The sequence below is a fragment of the Leptopilina boulardi genome, unplaced genomic scaffold (genome assembly GCF_019393585.1).
Source record: "Leptopilina boulardi isolate dan_hultmark-lab unplaced genomic scaffold, ZJU_Lbou_2.1 LbouV2_384, whole genome shotgun sequence".
In the NCBI taxonomy this organism is placed as follows: domain Eukaryota; kingdom Metazoa; phylum Arthropoda; class Insecta; order Hymenoptera; family Figitidae; genus Leptopilina; species Leptopilina boulardi.
Window position 1 is genome coordinate 1,743,034 of NW_026137956.1, and position 24,563 is coordinate 1,767,596.

Below are 24,563 nucleotides of genomic sequence, written 5' to 3' on the forward strand. Positions count from 1 at the left end.
TATTTAAGAGAGTCGAATGATCTCTGAAATTTTTTGGCAAGAAGAGACCTTTAATTATCGCTCTATAAAAACGGTACTAGACGTGAAAATGATAAAAATTGATTTTAAAATACTTTCTTCTCGAAAGACGGACACTTTTTACAAAAGCAGCTAGAGATCCTTATCTTATATAAATTTCCTAAATCCTAAAGATTATACGAATCCATACAAAAACACGATTGCAAAACGAAAAGTAATATAATGACAGGTACATTACCTCCTGTCGCCGTCAGATGGCAACAGCATGCAGGGCGCACAAAGTCGCAACTGTTATTAGATTACTTTTCTACTTTTTGTTTTGCAACCATGTTTTTCTATGGATTCGTACAGTCTTTTGGATTTAGGAAATTTATAAGATGAGGATTTTGGCTGATTTTGTTAAAAGTGTTCGTCTTTCGAGAAAAAAGTATTTTAAAATCAATACTATTTCACGTTCAGAGCGATAATTAAAGCATTTTTCTTGTCAAAGAATTTCAGATACCGTTCGACACTCTTAATGTATAAATATAAAAACGAAACAAGAAAATAACTTTATTGTTAATAAATTTATATGAATTCAAATCTAAAACATCTATTATCTATACGCATATAAGTATACATTAAATAAATTCTGGTTCCTCATAAAATACTATTTTTAAATATTTAAAACTCAATTTGTTTTAAATTGGGTACGTAAGCTGATTTTAAAACCTATTGAGAAAAGTTTTTTATTCATCTTAGAACCATAATCAAAAAGAATTTTTAAATGTCAATTCATTTTTATTTAAACCTCCTTCTGGCGCACCGTGGCGTCACTCAGTGATTTTAAGACGCTGTAGAAACTAAAGTAAAACAATTGACTGAGTTACCTGGAATTTTGAGGATGCACTAGTCGAAGAGAGTAAAGTGTTCATTTGCAAAAATTTAGTGGATGCCATATCCCACGGAACAGCGTGAAGTTCCGATGATAGATAATTAGTCATATCCATAGTTATATTGTAGTCAAGTTCAGCAGCATCAGCTAAACTAAAAGCATCTTCCAAAATGTGTGTTCTATCCGAAGTGGAAAATCTCTTGAGATACAGAATAAAAAAGAATTATTAAAGGAAACTAAAATATTTTGTTAATAATAAAAAAAAATAATAATAAAATCAAAAATACCTTATGATTCCATCGTAGAACATCTGCAAGTTTATGCCATTCAGCAGTTTCGTAATTTACACGATAGTATCCAATTTGATCACAATTGAATTTTATCCAATCAACTGGTTCGTCAAGCTTGATCACCACTTGGCGAATAAAATAAAATACATTAATTTTGATAATATAAAATTTAACTAAAGTTAATAATTATTATAATTACAATTTTTCGCATCGTTATTAAACCAAATCAAAGTTGGAGTCGAATTAGCGCTTGTGATGTAAGTAACTGGAATAGTCCATTTGTAACTGTAAATTATAATTTAACATTTATTATTTTAACTTCTTAATTTATGTTCAAATAGTAATTATAATTGAAAATATTGAATTATAGTAGTACCCGTATTCTGAATCTGAAGCATTAAACTGAGCTTTTGGATCAGCGAGAAAACGTTTTTGGGTTAAAGTATAGGAAGTCTTTGATTTGACAGAAACATTTATAACAGGAAAACCCATTTGACGAGTCCAGGTGTCCATAATTGCATTAATATTAATACGATTACCAACAGATTCCTGTAGAATGGAAAAGAGATCCGCTGTTTCTGCATTTCGATAAGCATTTCTTTTCAAATAGGTTGTGACTCCTTCATAAAATACATCCGAGCCAACAAAATCGTTCAACATCCTTAGAACAGATGCACCCTAGAATGGATTAACCATTTTTATTAATATTTAGTGATAAAATCAATTTTATCATAAGTTTTTAATCTAATACGAGGTCAACCTAAGGTTCCGTGTGACGAAAGTCAGCAACTAAATCGAAACCCATTGTACCTAACCCTCTAGCCATCTCGATGCAAAAAAAAACCAACTTAGAAATCTGTCTTTTTTCCAGAAGGCCAAGTGAGAGGCCCTATTAAAAAAAACCCTGTACAAGATCTTGTACAAGAAAATATACATGTTCAGCAGCTAAACTTGTACCTGTTCTGGCGAGAACATGTACAAGATCTTGTACAATTTCGGCACTAGAATTTGGAACAAGTTCTTGTACGAGAACTTGCACAAGATCTTATAGGGTAATATGCATGCTAAAAATTATTGCGCAGCTGTAAAGTCCTTAGAAAACTACTGCGCAGCCTTCAAAGTTTTTAATTTTTACTAAACCAAGACATAAATGAACCTGCACATTTAATATGAACATGTAAATTTTCATGTATACAAATATTAAATATATTTACTTGTACAAGTTCTCGTACTAGAACTTGTCCCAAATTCTGATGCCGAAATTGTACAAGAACTTGTACATGTTCTCACCAGAACAGATACAACTTCAGCTGCTGAACATGTACATTTTCTTGTACAAGGATTTTCAATAGGGAAAAGAGTCCTAACTTCCTAAACCGAGTTCTAGTTCTAGTTCTTCTCATGACAACTCTTACTCCATATAGTTCTATGATTTCCTTAACCTCGCACATTTGCTTCCTCATTTCCTTTGATTTACGAGTGACCTGATACCCAGATTAATGAGAGTTTATCTCTTAAACCCAGCTCGTCCAGAACATTACGGCATGACTGACTAAATTTCATTTAATTATCGGATTTTTCAGTGCGTGCAAGGTCATCTAACTGTCCACATAAATACTAATCTTACTGTTCTGATCATTCTATCCTGCCACATACTAAGCTTTTGAACACCGTTTTGATAGTTCCGACTGTTAATATGGACGAAGATGCAGGAGTATTTAAAGCACTACGGAACTAAACTTCTGCGCATTTCTGACAACTTTTGCTCCGAAAATAGAAAAAATTTTGGTGCACCGGTTGTACTGGTTAGTTAAAAATTTTTTGTACTTTAAAAACGGACATCACAGCGCTCCTGACGCGCCAAATCAGGATAACAGTTGCCCTCAACCCATAGTACAACAGTTCTACCGTAGATTGCGCATCTTATGCACCAAAACTTGTTCCTTGTACTAAAATAGTAAAGTTTACTCTAGAAATAGTAGTTTTACTATTTACGGAGCAAACGTTACTCGGAGCTTATTGGGCTCGTTGATGAAGAATCCGGTGTCCGTTTTTTAAAATTCAAAATGGCGGATCCAATATAGCGGACAAGAAAATTAAAAATCAATACAATTTACTAATATCACATTAGTAATCAGCGACCTTGAAAACTCCTGAATAACGAGTTTCAAGCAAAACCGTCAAATTTAAAAAATGTATCCGCCATATTAGATCGGCCATTTTGAATTTTGAAAAACGGTCACCGAATTCGTCATAGCGGCCCCGAAAATCCCCGAGTATGCTTAAAAAGTTTTTATAGCGAAATACGATGTCCTGTCTGTGCTACGAGCAATGAATGAAGCTCGCTCCGAGTAGCGAAGCAGATTGTTAACGGCGTCGCTGAGGAAGTCCCTTTCTAAATTTAAAATTTGACTTATGAAGAAAAGGAAGGACTAATGTATGGTACAAGAATAACAGATTAAAATTTAAGCACTTTAAATGGTTTTTTTCTTATCATAATTTTCAAATTTTCGATACTTTTTTTCAAACGCGTTTTTCTTGAAACAGGATTTTTGAAATTGCTATACAGGATAGCTCAAAATGTTATTGACCGATTTAAAAAAAAATTTGCAAATTGTTTCAAACTTTTTCATTTTTTAATATGTAAACTCGGTATTAAATTTTTTTTTCGAAATTTTATTTTCTTCTGAAAGTTTAGTTCTTCAGCTTTAAAATCCTGATCGGACAATCTTCGTATCCAATGAAAGGACAAAATTATATAAGTTTTACTAGAACACTGCAAGTGGCTTTTTTACACAACATGGTGGGGTGAAAAAGCCACTTTGCGATTCGGGCAAAATATATTATCAATTTTTGTGTTTTGTTTATTTATACATATAACAAATAATGTCATTTTAATAAATTTCAAAGAATATTAAAATTAAATCGAATGTAACAACAATATAGAATATAAGAGAAAATTTACTTTTTTTCGACGTTAAAAAAAGACAAGGTCACAAATACCAGAGAACAAATGAATATTACATACTATTAAGAGTGGCTTTTTTCCTACAAGTATTTGGCTTTTTTACAAAAAGCTATAATAAATCTCAAAATTGAACTTGAACGAGTCGTAATATGTTCGGAAAGTTAACCAAAATTACCTAATTTAATTTATATTCTAAATGCCTGATAAAACTATTCAATAAAACTATTTATTTAATTTAAACCCCAAATGGCTTTTTCACCTCGTTCTACTCTATAAAATGTGAATAACCTTCAATTTTTTCTTTTAGATCAAATTTGTGGTCTCCATCTTGCACAGCAATTATAAACTCAGACGGTGTAGCTCCATGTTTAATGGCCGTTAACTTGGAATGTTTTTAATAAAAATGATTAAAAAAATTGTGAGACACAGTTAAATATATGTGCAACATAATGTCATTCTTGCATTTCATTTAAAAAATTTTATCCCTTTAACCACTTTGCAGACTAATAGAGAAATCGTTTGTGGGCCCAAAACGGCCCAAAAAAAAAGTTTCCAAAAAATATCATATCATCGTATTAAAAGTTTCTGAGGTCGTTGAATCTAAATTTATGGTCAAATTTAAAAAATTCAAAATGGCAGATCCAATATGGCGGAAAAAATTTAAAGTTGATTCAATTCGTTCAAAATTTGGTACTCGGGGGTTTTTTGAGTCGCTAAATCCAAATTTGATGTCAGATTTTAAAAATTACGAAAATAATAGTAAAAATTGGCGCAAATTTGATTATCATGGTAAAAACCATAAAAAACACCATAAAATCATGGTTTTTACGATTATTACGATTACGAAAAACACCATGATAATGAAAACATATACAGCAGTCATGGTTAGACATATTATTTGACTCGTATATAGTATCATATTCACCATTACTCAGGATCCAAAGAATTCCGCAAAATACTTTCGGCCATATCTACCCCCTCTAGCCAAGATTTCTTAAAAAGAGAAGCGAGCAGTACCTTACGCGGCCGAAGGCCGTGTTTACTATATTTTGCATTTACCGCTGCTGCAGACTCCACCCCACAATTTCCGCAAATTACTTTTGGACCATTTTTCTCGAAAAATAATGACTTTTGGTAAAAAATGCATAAAACATAAAATGTGTGTTTTTTTGAGATCTACAACTTTTGTCTAAAACTTTTTTCGAAATTTTTTGTTTTTTACGAGATAATCGTAAAAAACCATGATTTTATGGTGTTTTTTATGGTTTTTACCATGATAATCAAATTTGCGCCAATTTTCACTATCATTTTCGTAATCAGCGTACCAAAATACGTTAGTATACCAAGTTTTATTAAAATCGGAGGTACCCCTACTTCGGAAGTATATCCAAAATTCAAAATGGCGAACCCAATATGTCCACCTAATATGGCGAAATTTTTTTAATTGATTCGATTCGTTCAAAATTCGATACTTAAGAGTTTTTTGAATCGCTGAATCAGAATTCGCTGGATTCAGCGATCCCAAAAATCCCCGAATATCAAATTTTGAACGAATCGAATCAACTTTAAATTTTTTCCGCCATCTTGGGTCCGCCATTTTGAATTTTTTAAATCTGACTTCAAATTTGGATTAAGCGACCTCAAAAACCCTAAAGGAATCATTTTCATGCAAATCTAGTCAATTTAAATTTTTTGTGTACTGTTAAAAAAACAGAGTCCTAATGTGGTTCCCCCCCCTTAATTCGAACGACATCCACACAACGGTGGTAGCAGCACGAGCTACAAAGAAGATGGACCTTTCTCTCTTATTCAATAATTTCAACAAAAATTTAAAGACAAGTGTAAATAAATAAATATAAGTAACTGATTAAACATCCTTACCTTATTGTATGATATCACGTCGAAAATTGCTGTTATGTCATCAGAATTTGAGACAGTTTGAACAATCGGATGGGAACTGAGTTTTGCATCAGTTTGAAAAGCTACATGCAACTGTTCAGTAAGAAAATGATCCATCTGAAAATTGTTTATAATAAAATTTTAATAAATAAATCATTTATAATGGGAATTTAATTTAAATTTCAAATTAAAAAAATTACAAACCAATCCCCAATCCGGAAGAATGGCATCTGAACTTTTATAACTCATATAAGTTGCGAATCCTTCGTTTAACCATAAATCATTCCACCAAGCCATCGTCACTGTATATTTAAAAATGAATTTTTTTTTAAGATTTTTAAAATAATATAAGAGGAAAAAGTGAATCTTACCTAAATTTCCAAACCACATATGAGCAAATTCATGAGCAATCACTGAAACAACACCTTCTTTATTTGCTGAAGAACTTATTTTATCATCAACTAAAAGTCTTGCTTCTCTGTATGTTACAAGGCCCCAATTTTCCATGGCACCTGACACAAAATCAGGAATTGCTGCCATATCTATAAATAATTTTTTACTTTTAAATGAACTTCAAAAAAATTTGGAAATATACTTTTATTAAATTTATAAAAAAAAATATTTTGAAATAATTAATTATTACATACCCATTTTTGGTAGAGGATAATCAACTTTGAAGAGATTAATGTAATATTCAATAATTTGCACTCCAATGTCAAGAGCAAAAGTACCCTTTTCCTTGTTGGCTTTTGTTGTGTAAACACTGATTGGAAAAGTTGTACCATCAAGTCGTTTTGCAGTTTTTGAGAGTGCAACAAAATCACTAACAATAAAACAGGACAAATAAGTTGACATTGGAACACTTCTTGCAAAAGTTACTGTCGTTAATCCCAATGAGGGTTTATTCACCTCTGATTTCTGTTAAATTGTGAAAAGAAAAATTATAAAAAAAATTTATATTTAACTTACTTTATTGCTTACTACTTATATTATATCTTCTTCAATTTTTAGAAAACACCTTGAAAATTCATGTTGATAATATAAAAAAGCAAATCTACTAATAAAAATTACTTGAGGTGTTGAATTTATATACATGGTGTTTAAAAATTATGGAAACTTGCAAATGTTTCGAAAAGTACGAATTTTCGTAAAAAATGTTCAACACAAAAGTTGCTCGAAATAAAAAATCTACATCTTTAAAATTAAAAAATTGGGCCTGGGGCCCAATGTTGAACCCTACAATGCAAAAAATGGTTTTCTTAAATGAGACCACTAATTCGTTATCCCTATTAAATTCTGCGTTCAAACATGTGGTATAAGTGCCCAAAATATTGGACCCAATTCAAGATATAGTGCCCAATATTTTTCTACAAATAAATAAATTCGAAGCTAATTTTCAAATTGGACACAGAGCCCAATGTAAGATTTCGCGGCCCAACGTAAGGTCCACAGTAAAAAAAAAGTAGTTTTCTTAAATAATAAATAAAACCGACTAATTTTACAAGCCTGCAAAGAAAAAAAAAAAATTTATCCATTGTCAGAGATCGAGCAGTCATTTTGAAAAAAGTGAGGGTAAAAGTACCAAAAATCACGTTTTTGTCCTACCTGCCCGAAAAGTATGTCATTTCGGGCACTTAAAGCGGGCCCAAAGTATCTCATTGTCGCTCGGGGTTAGGCAAGCGGGCGTAAAAGTAATTTTACGCCCGCTTCTTGTGGTCAAGAAGGCCTAATGGAATTTTACTGTTTATAATATATTACAGTATTATATTCACACACACACACACTTATGCAACTTATACTTTTTCTTGTATTTTTATCTGCACTTTTCAGAACAGTCGTGCCCTCATACGACATACTTTTCGTCCAGGTAGGACAAAAAATTACGTTCATATCAAAGGCACAAAAGGTGATTGTGGCTTAGGCGAGATTTAAAAAACCTTGCCTGCGCCACAATCACCTATTTTGCGCCCTTGATACGAAAATAACTATTTTGTCACACTGAAAAAATGGATACTTGAAAACAGTATGCAAATTATACTTAAAAAAAGATAATTGAACTTAATATGTGACGCTCCACGAGAGAAGCGACCTATCCCCGAAATAACATTAGGCTCAGTTTTCCGTGCACCGTACATGAAAACTAAGCCTAATATTATTTCGGAGATAGGTCCCTTATCTCGTGGAGCGTCACATATCTATATACTTAAAAATAGCATATTCTTGATATTATATATTTAATAATATTTAAATATTAATTTTATTATCATTTAATATTACTTAGTAATTCATTATTCACATGAAAAAACTGATTTTATTTATGAATTAATTATAACAACTGATAGAGATTTATGAAAGTATGAAAACTTACATTTAGTATCTAAAATATACTTAAATGTGAATATCCTCCATATTAGAAATAAGAATATGAAAATGAGTATATAAATATGCTAAAATTGAGCATATAGATGTTTGTCCCATACAAATTTAACGATGAAAAAAATTAAAATTGTGAAAAAAGATACATATTTAATAAAAGAGTGTAATGATCCCACTTGGAAAGATTCCCCGGAAAGTGCCCCCTGGAGGTTCTATCAAAATTCCGCCGGAACTTCCAACGGAATTCCGTCAGAATTCCATCGGAGTTCCAAAGAATTTCCGATGGGATTCCGACGGAGTACCGACGGAATTCCGATTTTTTCAAAATTTTAGAGTCCTAATTCCGTCGGAATCCCATCGGAAATTCTTTGGAACTCCGATGGAATTCCGACGGAATTACGTTGGAAGTTCCGGCGGAATTCTGATAGAACCTCCAGGGGGCACTTTCCGAGGAATCTTTCCAAGTGGGATGTTTAAACTGATATTTTTATTTCTTTTTTTGAAAAAATTTAAATTTTTGAAAATCCATGCGAGTGATTCTTAATGCAAACTGTAAAAATATTATTATATTTTATAAACTTTTTGGGTTTATTTTGACTTTAAATTTTTTTGTACAATATTGCATATATTTAGTGTCTATAGGGGTAGGCAAGTACTAAAAAGAAAGTTTTTAAACTGAAAAATTGTTACAAACAAATTAAATAGTAATTACATTTTAAAGTTGTTTGTGGTCAAATAAAAAATTTTTTTGAATAAATTAGCTTTGGATTATTGCCATTGAACTTATTTTTAATTACAAAGCTGTTCTTCGATAAACTTAAATTATTTTTTTAAACAATTTATATAAGCTAATACACTGTACCGCAATTTATGGTTAGAATTTAATCGAATTTTTAATCTGTTCAGAATTTAGTTATGAGTTAGAAGAAATAAGAATTTTTGAATTTTGTTCATAATTTTTGGTCTAAAATTTAATTTGTGTTAAAATATTAAATTAAATTTTATTAAATAATCCAACAGAAAAATAAGGACAGAAGTGAATATAAGAACAATAGAATCGACTGGAAGTCTAGTCATAATAAACCATTTATGATACCCTATTGTATTAGTCATCCTTTTATACCTGAATATTGAAAAAATAATATAGTAATATTACTTGAAGTATTTGTTTATGTTTCGCTACGTCTAGTCGCCGTCAGATGGCAGAAGCAAGCAGGGAGCATAATTTGTATTGAAATATTAAATTTTCGATCTTAAATAAATAAATAAAAAAAATAATTTCATAATTGTGATCTAAAAGTTAATTTTTGTTAAAATATTATATTAAATATTTTAAAAGAAAAATAAGGACATAAGGGGACATAACAATAGAGTTGACTGGAAGTCTAATCATAATAAACCATTTATGACACCCTATTGTGTTAATTGTACTTCTATACCTGAATATTGAAATTATATTGTAATATTACTTTAAAATTTTTTTTCTGTGGGAACCCGAATTTAAACTTTATATTTTATTACAAAGTATATTATATTCCATTCTGACTTTATATTGTAAGATTGAGCTCAAAATTACAAATAAATAGGGGCAATGTGTCTAAAACGAACATCCTAATATTATTATTTTTTTCATCTGAATTATAATATTTTGGAATAAAATAACTATGAAAAAAAATTGTACACTTAAAAATTGTTATAAACAAATTATATAACAATTGCATTTTCAGGCTGTGATCAAATAAAAAAATTTTTTTTAAGTAAATTTGTTTTTGATTTAACCGATTGTACTTTTCAGGATGTCTAAAAACTGATAGGAAAAAAATTCCCTGACTTTTCCTTGACCTAAATTACACTAAAAAAATGTTATTTTGATCATATAAAATTTATTTTGATAAAATTAAATCATTTACATGTCTATTATCCACTAATTTCATATGTATTTGAACCAATTAAATACTCTTTCGTAAAAATAAAACATTTAAGTGAAATAAATAAACTAATTGGGAACGTATAAATATTCTCAACATTTAATTTAAAAAAAATTTTACAGCGTCAAATCTTAAATTATCAAATTTTTATTTAGTAAAATTATATAAAGCATATTTTCTAGTACATCGAATTTCAAATTAATACAATTTCAATTTAACGGAATTTATGTCAAAAAAATTGCATAAATACAAATTTTTTTAACAGAATTTTTATTATAGAAAATTTTGAATTATCAAAATATTTACTTAACAGAATTGTCATTGCATAAATCCACAATTAACAGAATTTCTATTTAACAAAATTCTTAATTAACAAAGTTTCTGTTAAACAAAATTCTAATTCGAACTAATTCTTATTTAACAGAATTCTCATTTAAGAAAAATTCTACTTAGTTCTTTTTTTGTCCATTTTTATAGACATAAATTTCGTTCAATTGAAATTATATTAATTCAAAATTTTAAAAAAGTATTAGAAAAAATGCTTTATAAGAGTTCTGCTAAATAGAAATTCTTTTAAATCGAATTTTAGTTAAATGTAAATTCTTCGATATGAAAATTTTGCATAATATAAAATCCACTTTATACAATTTTGCTAAATAGAAATTCGATAATTTAAGATTCGACGCCGTAAAAATTTTGGAATAAAATAACTATGAAAAAAATTTGTACACTTAAAAATTATTATAAACAAATTATACAACAATTACATTTTAAGTCTGTTTGTAGTCAAATAAAAAATTCTTTTTAAGTAAATTTATTTTTGATTTAGACGATTGGACTTTTTTCTATTAAAAATTGGTTTTTTGATAAATATTTTTTCTTTTTTTAAAACAAATTTTATAAACAAATACACTATAAGGTCATTTTAGATCAGAAATTAATTGAATTTTTTACGATTAATATTAAATCTAAGTCGCTAAAATATTATTCTTATGAAAAAAATTTTTTGCAATTAATTTTATAATTACACTATCTGTTCAGAATTTAATTCTGAGTTAGAGAAAACAAGAATCTTCAAATTTCATAATTGTGGTCTAAAATTTAATTTTTGTTAAAATATTATATTAAAATATTAAATATTTAAAGGCAAAATAAGGAGATAAAGGGACATAACGACAATAGAGTTGGCTAAAAGTCTAGTCATAATAAACCATTTATGACATCCTATTGTATTAGTCGTCCTTCTATACCTGAATATTGAAATTATACAGTAATATTACTTGAAGTATTTGTTTATGTTTTGTTACGTCCTGTCGCCGTCAGATGGCAGAAGCAAGCAGGGAGCACAATTTGTGTTGAAATATTAAATTAAAATATTAAATTAAAATATTATACTAAAATATTATACTAAAATATTATATTAAAATATTAAATTAAAATATTAAATTAAAATATTATATTAAAATATTAAATTAAAATATTAAATTTTCGACCTCAAAAAAATAAATAAAAAAAAAATTCGAATTTCATAATTGTAATCTACAAGTTAATTTATGTTAAAATATTATATTAAATATTTCAAAAAAAGAATTATTATTATTATTATCCTCATTTTGAAAGAAAAACAAGGAGATAAGGGGACATAACAACAATAGAGTCGACTGGAAGTCTAGTCATAATAAACCATTTATGACACCCTATTGTATTAGTCGTCCTTCTATACCTGAATATTGAAAAAATAATATAGTAATATTACTTGAAGTATTTGTTTATGTTTTGTTACGTCCTGTCGCCGTCAGATGGCAGAAGCAAGCAGGGAGCACAATTTGTGTTGAAATATTTAATTAAAATATTAAATTAAAACATTAAATTAAAATATTATACTAAAATATTAAATTAAAATATTAAATTAAAATATTAAATTAAAATATTAAATTAAAATATTATATTAAAATATTAAATTTTCGACCTTAAATAAATAAAAAAAAAATTTCGAATTTCATAATTGTAATCTACAAGTTAATTTATGTTAAAATATTATATTAAATATTTTTAAAAAAGAATTATTATTATTATTATTATTATCCTTATTTTGAAAAAAAAATAAGGAGATAAGGGGACATAACAACAATAAAGTCGACTGGAAGTCTAGTCATAATAAACCATTTATGACACCCTATTGTATTAATTGTACTTCTATACCTGAATATTGAAATTATATAGTAATATTTCTTAAAATATTTTTTTTCTGTGGGAATGCAAATTTTAACTTTTGCTCAATATATTTTTCACACATTTTTCAATTTGGCAAGCCTGACGCCATCTATTACAAGTTTTAGGTACTGGCTACACGTTCCGATACATACCAACTACATTGCACAATATTTTGGCTTGTAAATATCTTGAAAATGTACATTTGGGGGTCACAGAGACCCCATGGTGTGTTTCATTTAGTTTTAGGCAATTTTACTCTTAATCAAAAAGTCATTAAAGATTTGTTTGAAAGTAGAATTAATTGTTTCCCAAGGCAAAAATGTCGCGTACGCCGAACCGACATTTTTATTTTTTTAAAACTATTTTTGAAATATAAATATCAAAATAAGGTTGAGTTTGTATTCAACCGATGTGCAAGAAACATATAATTGTCATATCTGCGCTGGTACAGAATAAAAATGTTTTTTTTTTTTGTTTATAAAATTATTTTAACCCTTAACTGTCATAATTCAGCGTTCGAACGTAAATGGTAACAACAGCAGGACTTGCAAAAAAGAAGGAATTTATTTTGCAGAATAAAATGTGACTTTTTAGGTTCAAATTAAAAATTTATAATTATTAATATTTGAAGAGTTAATTTATTCTTTTGTATCGAATTAGTCGCATCAAAAAACTTAGAAAATTACTATGAATATGTCAAAGTAATATATTAAAATATAAAAAATATTCAAAAGCTACACATTCAATTAATTTGGACCCGAAAAAATGCTTGGGTCTACTGGACCCATAGTGCCAGTTAAGGGTTAAAAAAATAAGAAAATTGATCGAAAAACAACTTTTTAATAAAAGAAAGTACAATCACAATAATCAAAAGCAAATTTAATAAAAAATTTGTTTTTATTTGACCACAAACAACCTTTAGCTGCAATTATTGTTTATACAGGGTATTGAAAAAGTATGGAAACTTGCAAATATCTGGAAAAGTACGCAATTTTGTGATACTTCTTTTTTGACTGTTGGGTCTCGGGCCCAATGTCAGATTTTACTTTTGAGTTAGAGGAAACAAAAATTTTTAAATTTGTTTCATAATTGTGGTTTAAAAGTTAATTTGAACCAATTTTTGTCATTTTCTATCACTGTTCATTCGCCTGAAAACTAGTAATTCGCAGATTTTGGGAGTCGCTAATTACGAATCTGACATTAGTTTTTTAAAATTCAAAATGTCTGAGAGAATTTTTCTTTTAAGAAAAAAATCTTGCTGATAATAATCGAACTCTGAACCAAGTATGTAAAACTACAAGTACCATTTTCAATAAAAAAAATTTTTTTTGAAAAAATTAAAATTTTTGTCACTATATCTATACAATATACATACGTATATTTAAATTAAATATTTTTAATCACCGCTAAAATCAATAAATTAAAATTCATTTTGGATTTATAAAAAAAAAATTGAACCAATCTGACTTGTTTAAAATTCAGATTATTCACAAGATATAAAACTTTATAGATTGCTTGCAGTTATTAATAATTAGCAAAAAATATTAAACTACTACAAAGCAGATTGGTTTGTTGGTTAAGAGTTCCGACTCGTGTGCATTATGTTTGGAGTTCGATTCCCACTAGAGTGATTTTTTTCTTAAAACAAAATATTTTCCAATATTACCGTAAAATGGGGTAACGTCGGCGACTATTACAAATTAATTTTAAAAATTTCTTTTTCTCTTTTCTGAGAAAAAATCCTTAATTATGATTACTTTGGTTTGTATGAACGTCAAACATTACTTTGACATTTGTTTCATTCATATGGGACATTCTATGGGAAATTTTCATTGAAAATTTTTTTTGTCCGAAACATTTTTTTTTTTGAAATCTATATGAAAAATAAGGAAATACGTATTTTTTTATTTTTTTATTTGATGAAAATGAAGGAAGTTATGATTTTTTGAAATTTAACGTCAACGAAGAAAGTGTGTTTTTGGAACATTTTTTAATCTATTGTACTAATAAATTAAAAATTATGCTATATATGAAATTTGTTCATTTTTTCTCAAATTTTTCAAATATGTGCTCAAAAATAACGTACCTATAACAGAAGCAACAACAAAGTTGAAATTAAACTTATAATGTGAGTTTTCTCAAAAGAGACACTTTCGATTTAAAATTTATTTTTTTTTGCATTACAATCTCTGATGACTGCAGAATTTTTTCCCCTATCTGCGAAAGTGGTACTTTTAGTTTTTAAATTACTATTTACAATTTTTAAGCTTGACGCAACGATTTTTAGTATGTTTTTATGAAAATTAAAAAAAAAACAAATGAATGTTAATGGAAAAGGTTATATTTGTAGAAAAAATGCTTAAATTCTGTGAGCCGTACTAAAAAAATTATAAATAGTAATTTAAAAACTAAAAATACCACTTTCGCAGATAGGGGAAAAAATTCTTCAGTCATCAGAGATTGTAATGCAAAAAAATTAAAAATCGAAAGTGTCTCTTTTGAGAAAACTCACTTTACAAGTTTAATTTCAACTTTGTTGTTGCTTCTGTTATATGTACGTTATTTTTTAGCACATATTTGAAAAATTTGAGAAAAAATGAACAAATTTCATATATAGCATAATTTTTAATTTATTAGTACAATAGATTAAAAAATGTTCCAAAAACACACTTTCTTCGTTGACATTAAATTTCAAAAAATCATTACTTCCTTCATTTTCATCAAATAAAAAAATAAAAAAATACGTATTTCCTTATTTTTCATATAGATTTCAAAAAAAAAATGTTTCGGACAAAAAAAAATTTTCAATGAAAATTTCCCATAGAATGTCCCATATTCAGTAAATAATTTTAGTGAAATATGTGGTTTTTATACAAATGTTCATTTTACATTTTCACTAAATGGTATTGAAAACATGATTCTAGAGCTCTATTTAAATTTTTTTTAATGACAAATCCGATTGAACAAAATATTTCAAACATCCCTGGCATGATTTACTAAAAAGATAAATTGTCATAAAATAAACAAGAATTTTTGAAAAACATTCATTTACAAATATTATTGAATTCGGAAGAAAAGTCGGCAACAGTAAAAAACTAAACAAAATTACATTACTTTTCTGTTCTACTTGTTTCTAATCTACAAAATGAATTAAATTAGATTCTATTGGTTAGACATTTATATAAAGGAAAATGCTATTAAATATTTATTTAAACGTTATTAGATGTTCGTTTTGAGTTTTTTACATCAATTACTTCAAAAAATTGACTTTATTTAATTAAACTAACATTCTTGGTTTGTCAATGAATATTTTTTAAATGATCGCCGACTTTACTCCGCATTTCAGGGAAAAGTCAGCGACAATAAAAAGGCGTATAAATATTTTTCTGATAAAAAAATTTTTTATATAATGATACTAAAGACGAGGAGTGAAACTTTATATATATTAAAAGTATTAAAGTTGTATTTTATGTTTTTCTTATAGTTTTTTAAGATAAATTTCAAAAAATCGCCAACTTTACCCCATTTTACGGTACTGTTAGGCTTTAAATTTGATTAAATATAAAGAAAAAATTTTTCTACTCTATTTTGTCTTACCTCAACATTCATATTGGAAATGGCTCCATAGCAATCAGTTGATGGATGAATAACTTTAATAGTAAATTCTGCTTTGAAACTGGGCTCATCAAAGCAAGGAAAAGCTCTTCTCGCGTAAGTTGGCTCAAATTTTGTTGTTGCAATATATCTAAAATTGATATAAGTTTTGTTTAATGTAATTGAGAATTTTTAATTCTCCCAATAAATTTAAATCGCAATAATTCAAAACTTTTTAAAATAACTAAACTATTGAAATAAATTAAACATTCAAAATTATATATGTTAAATTAAGTTTTGTAAATAAAATTTTGAAATATAATTTTTACCGACAAAATTTTTCATTACAAATATAATTCCATTATATATATATATATATATGGGGCAAAATTTCTAAAGTGATCCAATTCAAAAATAATTTTTCTTAGACAGGTCTGTAATTTGCATAACATTTAGTACAATGAGTAAGTACTTCACCCATAAATTATTATTAATTTTTATCAAAAACTGTAGAGGGGAGAAAGAATTAAAATTTTGGTGAAATAAGAACAGTGGATTTTTTGAAAAATCATAACTATTGTATAACAGGGTGAAACAAATTTTGACCTATATGATTTCGAAAGGTACTGTAATTTTACAATAAAATTATTTTAAATTTAAAAATTAGAAAATTTCATTTAAATTAAATGAAATTTGATTTAAATGAAATCGTAAAATTACCAAAAAATATTTTTTTTATAATAACGCTGTGAATATTTAAAAACCATTATTCGGTTAAATTTTTTTGAATAGGATTGTTATTGGTGCTTATTAATGTGTAAATTTCATATAATCAACTTCATTTTATTAATATTTAACGAAATTTTCAGATAACCGCCCCACCTAACCACGAATGTACTTTTGAAATATTTATTAATTTTTTATAAAAACTGTTAATATAAATCAAACAATTTTTTTTGTTTCTTATTAACAAATGTATAGAGCTCAAAACTTAATATTTGAGCTCTTCTAAAATGAATTTTTTAAAGAGATATCACAAAAAAATGAAGAGGTTAAAAAATTACTTTGGAGTGCCAAAATCAGTTATTTTAATCTATACTCCACAATAATTAATGAATATTAATAAAATTTTGTACAAACTTACAGATCATCAAGTACTTTAAGCAGAATAAAGAGAAAAATTAATGTAACTTAACACTTTTGAATAAACACAAGTGCGCCAAGCAACCCCTGCGCCAAACAGCCCCGGTCTCCCCTATGTCAAAATTTTTTTCACCCTGTTATACAATAGTTATGACTTTTCAAAAAATGCAGTGCTCACATTTTGACAATTGGATCACTTCAGAAATTTTGCCTCATATATACATATGATGTATTCCACGCCAAAGTGTAAGTCCATCTGCAATTGCATCTCCAATTTTTTTTTCTTTTAGTACTAATTGAGACTAGCTTCCATGAATTTTTTCAAATTTTCTTAACATGCCGTTTTCGAGTTATGGAATTTTGAAAATTGGAGAATTTTCATGTCTTTTAATTTTTGAATTTTTTAAAAATATCTTTGATTTTTTTTATACTACGTACTTTTATGTATTTTAATGCGCTGATTACGAAAATTACAGTGACAATACCCAAACATTTGATTTTTATGGTAAAAACCATAAAAAGTCCCAAAATTTATGGTTTGTTTCAATAATGGGGTAAAATATGCAAAATTAAAGAAAAACTTTCAAACAAAAGTTATAGATCTTATTAAAATACATTTTTTATATCGTATACATTTTTTTAATTTTGCATATTTTACCCAATAAACGAAATAAACCATAAATTTTGAGACTTTTTTATGGTTTTCACCATAAAAATCAAATTTTTGGGTATTGTCACTATAATTTTCGTAATCAGCGCATAAAAATACATAAAAGTACGTAGTATAAAAAAAGAACCAAAAATATTTTTAAAAAATTCAAAATTCAAAAATTTTTGAAAAATTCTGAAAATATTGTAAAAATCGTTTGCCCGTTATCGGACTAGGCTTAAAAGTTTCGTAAAAAGAAATAGTTTTTTTTTGAAAAAATTTTGAAAAAAATCGATCAGTACGTCAAATGAGAAAAATGATTTTTTTATCATTAAAACTCAAAAATTTGATAGTAATATCGTTTAAAAAAAAAAAATTCAATTTCTTTTTGAAAAGTACGTTTAAAAACACACATTTTGAAAAAAAAAGATTTTTAAAATTGATGCATTTTTAAGGAATTTATGAGCATTCAAAAATTAAGACATGAAAATTCTCCAATTTTCAAAATTCCATAACTCGAAAACGGCTTTGCTAAAAAAATTTGAAAAAATTCATGGAAGCTAGTCTCAATTAATACTAAAAGAAAAAAAAAATCTCAAAAAAATCGAAGATGCAATTGCATATGGACTTACACTTTGACGTGGAATACATCATATATTGAATTCTATTATTTCTAAATTATCAAATAACACATTTTTTTTATCGAAAAATAAAATAAGATTATTTAATTTTGATACCTATCCTTATCTTGAGAGTCTTTATATTTGCTCGAATAAAATCCAACAATTTTGTCAGGCCTCAATAATCCATTAAATTCCAAATGTAAATGATATTTATTTGGATTGAGATTTTCTTCAGTGGAAATCATAAAAACTTCTTGTTTTTCCACTGTATATGTTTCCTTTATTGGAATTTCATAAACATCATCTTTCTCGTGTGTTAATTTTGTTTTTGTTATATTAAGATCTTTTTGATGAATAGCAATATATCCTCTTTTATCCAAAACATTTATTAAAATAGTAACAATGCCTTTAAATGTTCCATTTTCTAAGTCAGGATGCATTAATAAATCATAATGAATTGGTTTTACTTCTTTTGATAGTCTAAATGGTACATCGGATGGTGTTTTTTCCGTTGCCATTGCTGTGTAAATGTTGAACTTTTTTTGATCTGCTAAAATAATAATAATTTTTTTTTAATATACTTATTAATTAATTAATTTTCTTAATATTCAATATTTGGGGTATAAAACTATATTATTTTTATTCCGATTTTTGTTTAACTTGATCAAACATATAAATTGTGATACTTTCTTACTTGAATAATTATAACGACTTGAAATAACAATTCTTTGGGGCGTCTGCTTCTTAAGAAATGTCAAAGCACAAAATCGAAGAAATAACATCTGTTAAAAAAAAAGGTGAAAACTGATCTACATGATGGAATTAATTTTAAAACAAAATTCAAACTCTTAACCCCCCCCCCCCTCCCATGGTTAGACCCGAGATAACGCGGGGTAAATAACTACTTTATATCTCGTTAACAAAACAACGGATTTGCATGATCCAAATTGGAAATTGAATATTATGGTTTAGGCTTTTCAGAAATGTTAGCAAAGATAAAAAAAAATTTCCTGAATTTAAGTAAACTATAGAAGGATTTTTAAATAAAAAAAATTTATTTCGAATATTATTGAAATTCTAGTTTCTACGGAATGTTCTAGATGTCAGCACAACATTCCCAACAGAACCGAGATTTGTCCTTGGATATTTGTTGATAATTAACCCGCACATCGGTAATTTTTTATATTTGGTATTATATACATAAAAAAAACAAAAAATTGCACACTACAAACAATTATTTTGGTACATTATTGTTATAATAATATTAGAAAAAGAAAAACTAAATAATTTAAATAAAACATATATTATATGGTGTCAGATGAACTTTGTCTTGGGATAAACAAAATGAAAATAGTTTTTAAAATTGATAATAAATAATGAAATAAAATAAATTTAAATTTACCTGTAAGTAAACTTGTTGCTTGTGCTTTATCACTCATAACAACCACAAGTGCTGTTAAACAGGAACAAAGTAGACTGAGAAATACACAAAGTCCACAAAGAAAACCTAAAAGTGGAGAGCCGGCTCCTCTCTGTCGATAAGATGATACTCTTCGCCTAGAGATGTCGCCATTAACTGCTTTATCAACCATTTTAATAATAAATTAAGAATCCTGTAAATTTTACAAAAAAAAGAAGTTTATTTACATTTGATTGTGTCTATATAATAAATAATGGGTACTTTTTTACATATTAATGAATTACATATACATATATTATGAATTACATATTAATGACCGTACTAATTGATCTGTCACTATTGAATTTAAGAAAAAAAATTTATTAAATAAGAAATTTCAATTTCAAAACATAACCATGTTGATTTATAATTTTAATTCTTTTTAATCAAGTGGTGTTTTTTAATTTTTGGCCTATTGGCTTTTTATTTTAACATCAATTTACATTACGCGTTTCGACGCAGAATTCTGTGTCCTCATCAAATATCATCATTGTAATTCGATAGAATCACATTTGGATTTTTTCGAAGATACATTTAATAAGATGTTTCGAAATTCTTTTTGTATGTATACATACCGGGTTAACTGAAGGACTAAAGCGTAGTGATAATTTTACATAATTTAGATTAAAGTAATGTAATATTTTTGTTTTTTTGTCATTTTTGGCAAATATTGTTAGGTTATAACTGCAAAGAAAAGTACGAAAGATTATTGGGAATCATGTATAAAGTTTTAAGTATAAATAATTATTTTAAAATTTATCTTAATAATTTTGAAAACCATTTTTAATGTTTATTAAACTAAAATTTTTTTACTTAAAATTAAAGAATCTTAAAACTAAAAATCATTTTCGAAACAGTTTGTTTCGAAAACACATGTGACATGTGTGATTTTTCAGGTTATGGATAAAATAAAATAAAAAAATGGAAATAAAAATATGGATTTATCAATTTTTGAAGACTTACTCTTTAAAGCTTACAGTGAAAAAAAATTATTTGACTCAAATAAATATATGGTTATTTATCTTATGAGATAACTGCAAGAGAATTTGGAAAAAAATATTATAGTTTCTTAGAAAACTGAATCGTATATTTAAAAATATATTTTACTCTTAAAAATTTAATAATAATATTAATAAAATAAGAATAAATAATAAATATTATTCTTTTGTTTTAGAATCCGATAGATAATATTTTTATATGTTTTAATAATTTTAATATTAATATTTTTTACTATTGTTATTAAATTTTATTATTATTTAATATTAGTTTTAGAAATATAAATTTCTTTTTTTTTTGGCCAATAGGCCAAAAATTAGAAAACACCACTTGATATTACTTAATATTATTTAATATTATTTTCTGTTTTTTATTTGTTTCTTTTTTGAATGTTTAACCTTTATGGGACTGACGAGGTACCCACTCTCTTAATTTGAATCAGTGAAATAGCTAGAAGTCGGTTACTGAATCATTTAGTGAAATTTTCACTAAAAATCAGTCATATATCACTGATTTCCAGTGAAAATTTCACTAAATGAATCAGTCATTCTGTATTATCGGTAATGGGTAAAACAGATTGACTGATTCATTTAGTAAAATTTTCACTGGAAATCAGTGATATATGACTGATTTTCAGTGAAAATTTCACTAAATGATTCAGTAACCGACTTCTAGCTATTTCACCAGTGAAATTTCACTGATTCAAATTAGGAGAGCAGGTACCTTTTGCATTTTCAAATTGATTTTTTTCTTATTTTTTAAAATCGTATCGACCTAAGGATTTTTGACATCTCAAATTTTACTATAAAAAATGTTTTAATATTATTTATAATGCACCTTTTATATTTATTTATTCAGAAATAATAAATAAAGTTTCTTCACTCTTAAAAGGCGGACAGGTTACCCGGATACCTCTATATGTGACGCTGATTATTACAAAAAAAATCGGACAAGTGCGAGTTACACTCGCATTAAAACCGAGGGTCCCGTACCCTTAAGCCTAAAATTTGAGGGGTTTAAAGTTTGAAGGCCTAGATAGAAAACATAGACATTAGAACATAATCTACGCATAAATTTGAAAATAATGTGAGCGCATAGATTTGAAAATAAATTAATAAAACTAAAAAATAATAAAAATATCAACAAATAAAAAATGTCAAAAGATAAAAAAAATAGTAAATGCTAAAAAATAGAAAATGGCAAATTATAAAGAATGGCAAAACACTACAAAAAAAATATAGCAAGCACAATAATTAAGAGTTAAAAAAAAATCAAGAATTTGCCCCCAAAAAAGGAAGAAAATTTAATCTTTCTGGGTCAAAAATTGTAAAAATTAAGGAAAAAGTCCACTTTTTAAAAAAATTGTATGTTTTGAAAAAACTCAATTAAAAAATTTTTTTGGTGAAAAATCATGATTTTTATCGAAAATTATCCGTTTTTCCTTGAAAACGCTATGATAATTAAGTCGAATCGTTCTCGCTATATTTTTTCTATAATCTACACGTAAAAAAATATATGGAAAAAAATCTAAATTTGGATCCCTTAGGATAAAATTTTCTTCTTTTCTTATTCGAAAAATCCATGATTTTTTCTAAAAATATGAGTTTTCCTTAAAAACAATAAGATCATCAACTCCAATCGTGCTCACTATATTTTTCCTGTAATCTACATGCAAAAATACGTAAGTATACCAATTATGAACTATCTTGGTCAAATAGTGTGCGTGCGCTAGGTGGATTAAACGCTTTTTTCAAAATTTTTGATTTTTCCTTGACAACGCTATATAAATTGATCCAAATCAAGTTCGCTATATTTTTCCTGTAATTTTCACGTAAAAATACATAAGTGTACCAAATTTGAGCTCTCTATGTAAAAAGATGTGGCAACCAGAGGGGGGGTACATAGTCATTTTCAGGTATTTTTCGTAAAAATTCATGGTTTTTCCTTGACAACGCTATGATAATCAATTCCTATGAGATTCGCTATATTTTTCCTGTAATCTACACGCCAAAATACATATGTATACCAAATTTCAGCCCTCTAGATAAATTCGTGTGGCCGATAGAGGGGGGGGGGTACATGCCTTGCTTCACCAGTCTCATTAATAGGGTTCCCCCTTCGGGTACGGAACCCTAAAAAGTAATTAGAAAAATATTATTTTTGACATTTCTATATGAAAGAGCAACTCAAATACTATCGATTCGCATATAAAACTGGAAATTAATTTTTTGTCGCGATAGGTCCCTTTTCTCGTGGAGCGTCACAATTATGGTACGGTCACACTATCTCATGCATGCACTGTGCATGCATGCAGAAACATTTGGTCGGTCACACTTCAACGAAATCTAGTGAATGTTTAGTAACTTTCTAGTAATTTTCCAAAAATTTCGATTGTAACTGGAAAGTTACTAAACATTCACTAGATTTCGTTTAAGTGTGACTGGCTAAATGTTTCTGCATGCATGCAGAAGTGATTAATACTTTCATTGAAGTTAATTAAACTGCTCATTTTGATATAAAATTAAATTTTTAAATTATATAAAATTAAAATTTTGATATAAATTAAACATAGGTACCCGGGTACCTCGTCCGCCTATAGAAGGTGTTTTTTTCCTCAGTCCCATAAAGGTTAACATCATATTATCTTATTCCCACGTAGCACGACTTCTTGCTGTTAGGTTACAGTAAGCTTACACAGTAAGATAGTGGTAAGTTTACATGGTAAGGTTGTGGTAAGCTTACACGGGAAGGTTGTTGTAAGCTTCCCGTAAGGTTACTGTAAAGATACTGTAAACATAGAATGTTATTAATAAATAAATTTTATTAATATTTATGAGCAGTAGTTTTTTATGGCACATACGACTGCGCAGTAAATTTTATTTAACAAACCCTATCCGGGTGCATGAAGTACTTTACCAAATATATAATTTTTTATAAAAACAATTTATAATATAATATATATTATAATGTAATTATTTTTAATATATTTTCATTATACTCTATGTTTACAGTAATCTTACAGCAACCTTACAGTAACCTTACGGAAGCTTACAACAACCTTCCCGTGTAAGCTTACCACAACCTTACCATGTAAACTTACCACAACCTTACCATGTAAACTTACCACGACCTTACTGTGTAAGCTTACCTTAGCTTTACTGTGTAAGCTTGCTGTAATGACGGAAGTTTTAAGATGACCTCAAGTTTATTGTATAGGCTTACACAGTAACCTTACAAACCCTACAAATATCCTTACAATAACCTCACAGCTAGAAGCCGTGCTATGTGGGTTATGAGAAATAATTTATTTTTAATTTTTAAGGAAAAATTTTAACAAAACAAAAGTTAGTCCAATTTTATATTTTTATATTTTTAAATAAATAAATAATTTTAAGATAAACAGTTGTTCAGTAAAAGTGTAAACAATTTTATTTTTAACATTTTAAATCAATAAAAATTGCATTTAAATAAAAATTTTAAAAATGTTTACTAAATAAAAAAAAACGATAGTTAAATTTTAGGTTATATGATA

General features: G+C 27.2%; 2 protein-coding genes across 6 annotated transcripts in view; one reads left to right on the plus strand and one right to left on the minus strand.

Annotated features, from left to right (window-relative positions):
• LOC127288297 (uncharacterized) overlaps nucleotides 1-4,593 on the plus strand; it is a 164,288-nt gene extending 159,695 nt beyond the window's left edge. The window contains exon 6 of the mRNA XM_051315676.1: nucleotides 4,458-4,593. The gene's annotated coding sequence lies outside the window, so the exon portion shown is untranslated. The remainder of the gene's footprint in view (nucleotides 1-4,457) is intronic.
• Nucleotides 1-24,563, minus strand: part of LOC127288284 (aminopeptidase A) — a 29,058-nt gene that overhangs the window by 1,778 nt on the left and 2,717 nt on the right. For 2 of the 5 annotated variants that reach the window (XM_051315642.1, XM_051315643.1), the window contains exons 2-12: nucleotides 19,979-20,189; nucleotides 18,691-19,126; nucleotides 16,165-16,312; nucleotides 6,697-6,967; nucleotides 6,421-6,591; nucleotides 6,254-6,351; nucleotides 6,032-6,166; nucleotides 1,559-1,860; nucleotides 1,382-1,467; nucleotides 1,180-1,307; nucleotides 888-1,091 (exon numbers count right to left, since the gene is read on the minus strand). In XM_051315642.1, the coding sequence (XP_051171599.1) occupies nucleotides 888-1,091; nucleotides 1,180-1,307; nucleotides 1,382-1,467; nucleotides 1,559-1,860; nucleotides 6,032-6,166; nucleotides 6,254-6,351; nucleotides 6,421-6,591; nucleotides 6,697-6,967; nucleotides 16,165-16,312; nucleotides 18,691-19,126; nucleotides 19,979-20,168 (2,169 nt within the window). In that variant the 5' untranslated portion in view covers nucleotides 20,169-20,189. Of the gene's footprint in view, nucleotides 1-887; nucleotides 1,092-1,179; nucleotides 1,308-1,381; nucleotides 1,468-1,558; nucleotides 1,861-6,031; nucleotides 6,167-6,253; nucleotides 6,352-6,420; nucleotides 6,592-6,696; nucleotides 6,968-16,164; nucleotides 16,313-18,690; nucleotides 19,127-19,270; nucleotides 19,359-19,978; nucleotides 20,190-24,563 lie in introns of those variants that run through there. The other 3 variants (XM_051315647.1, XM_051315645.1, XM_051315644.1) reach the window with 3 other exon arrangements.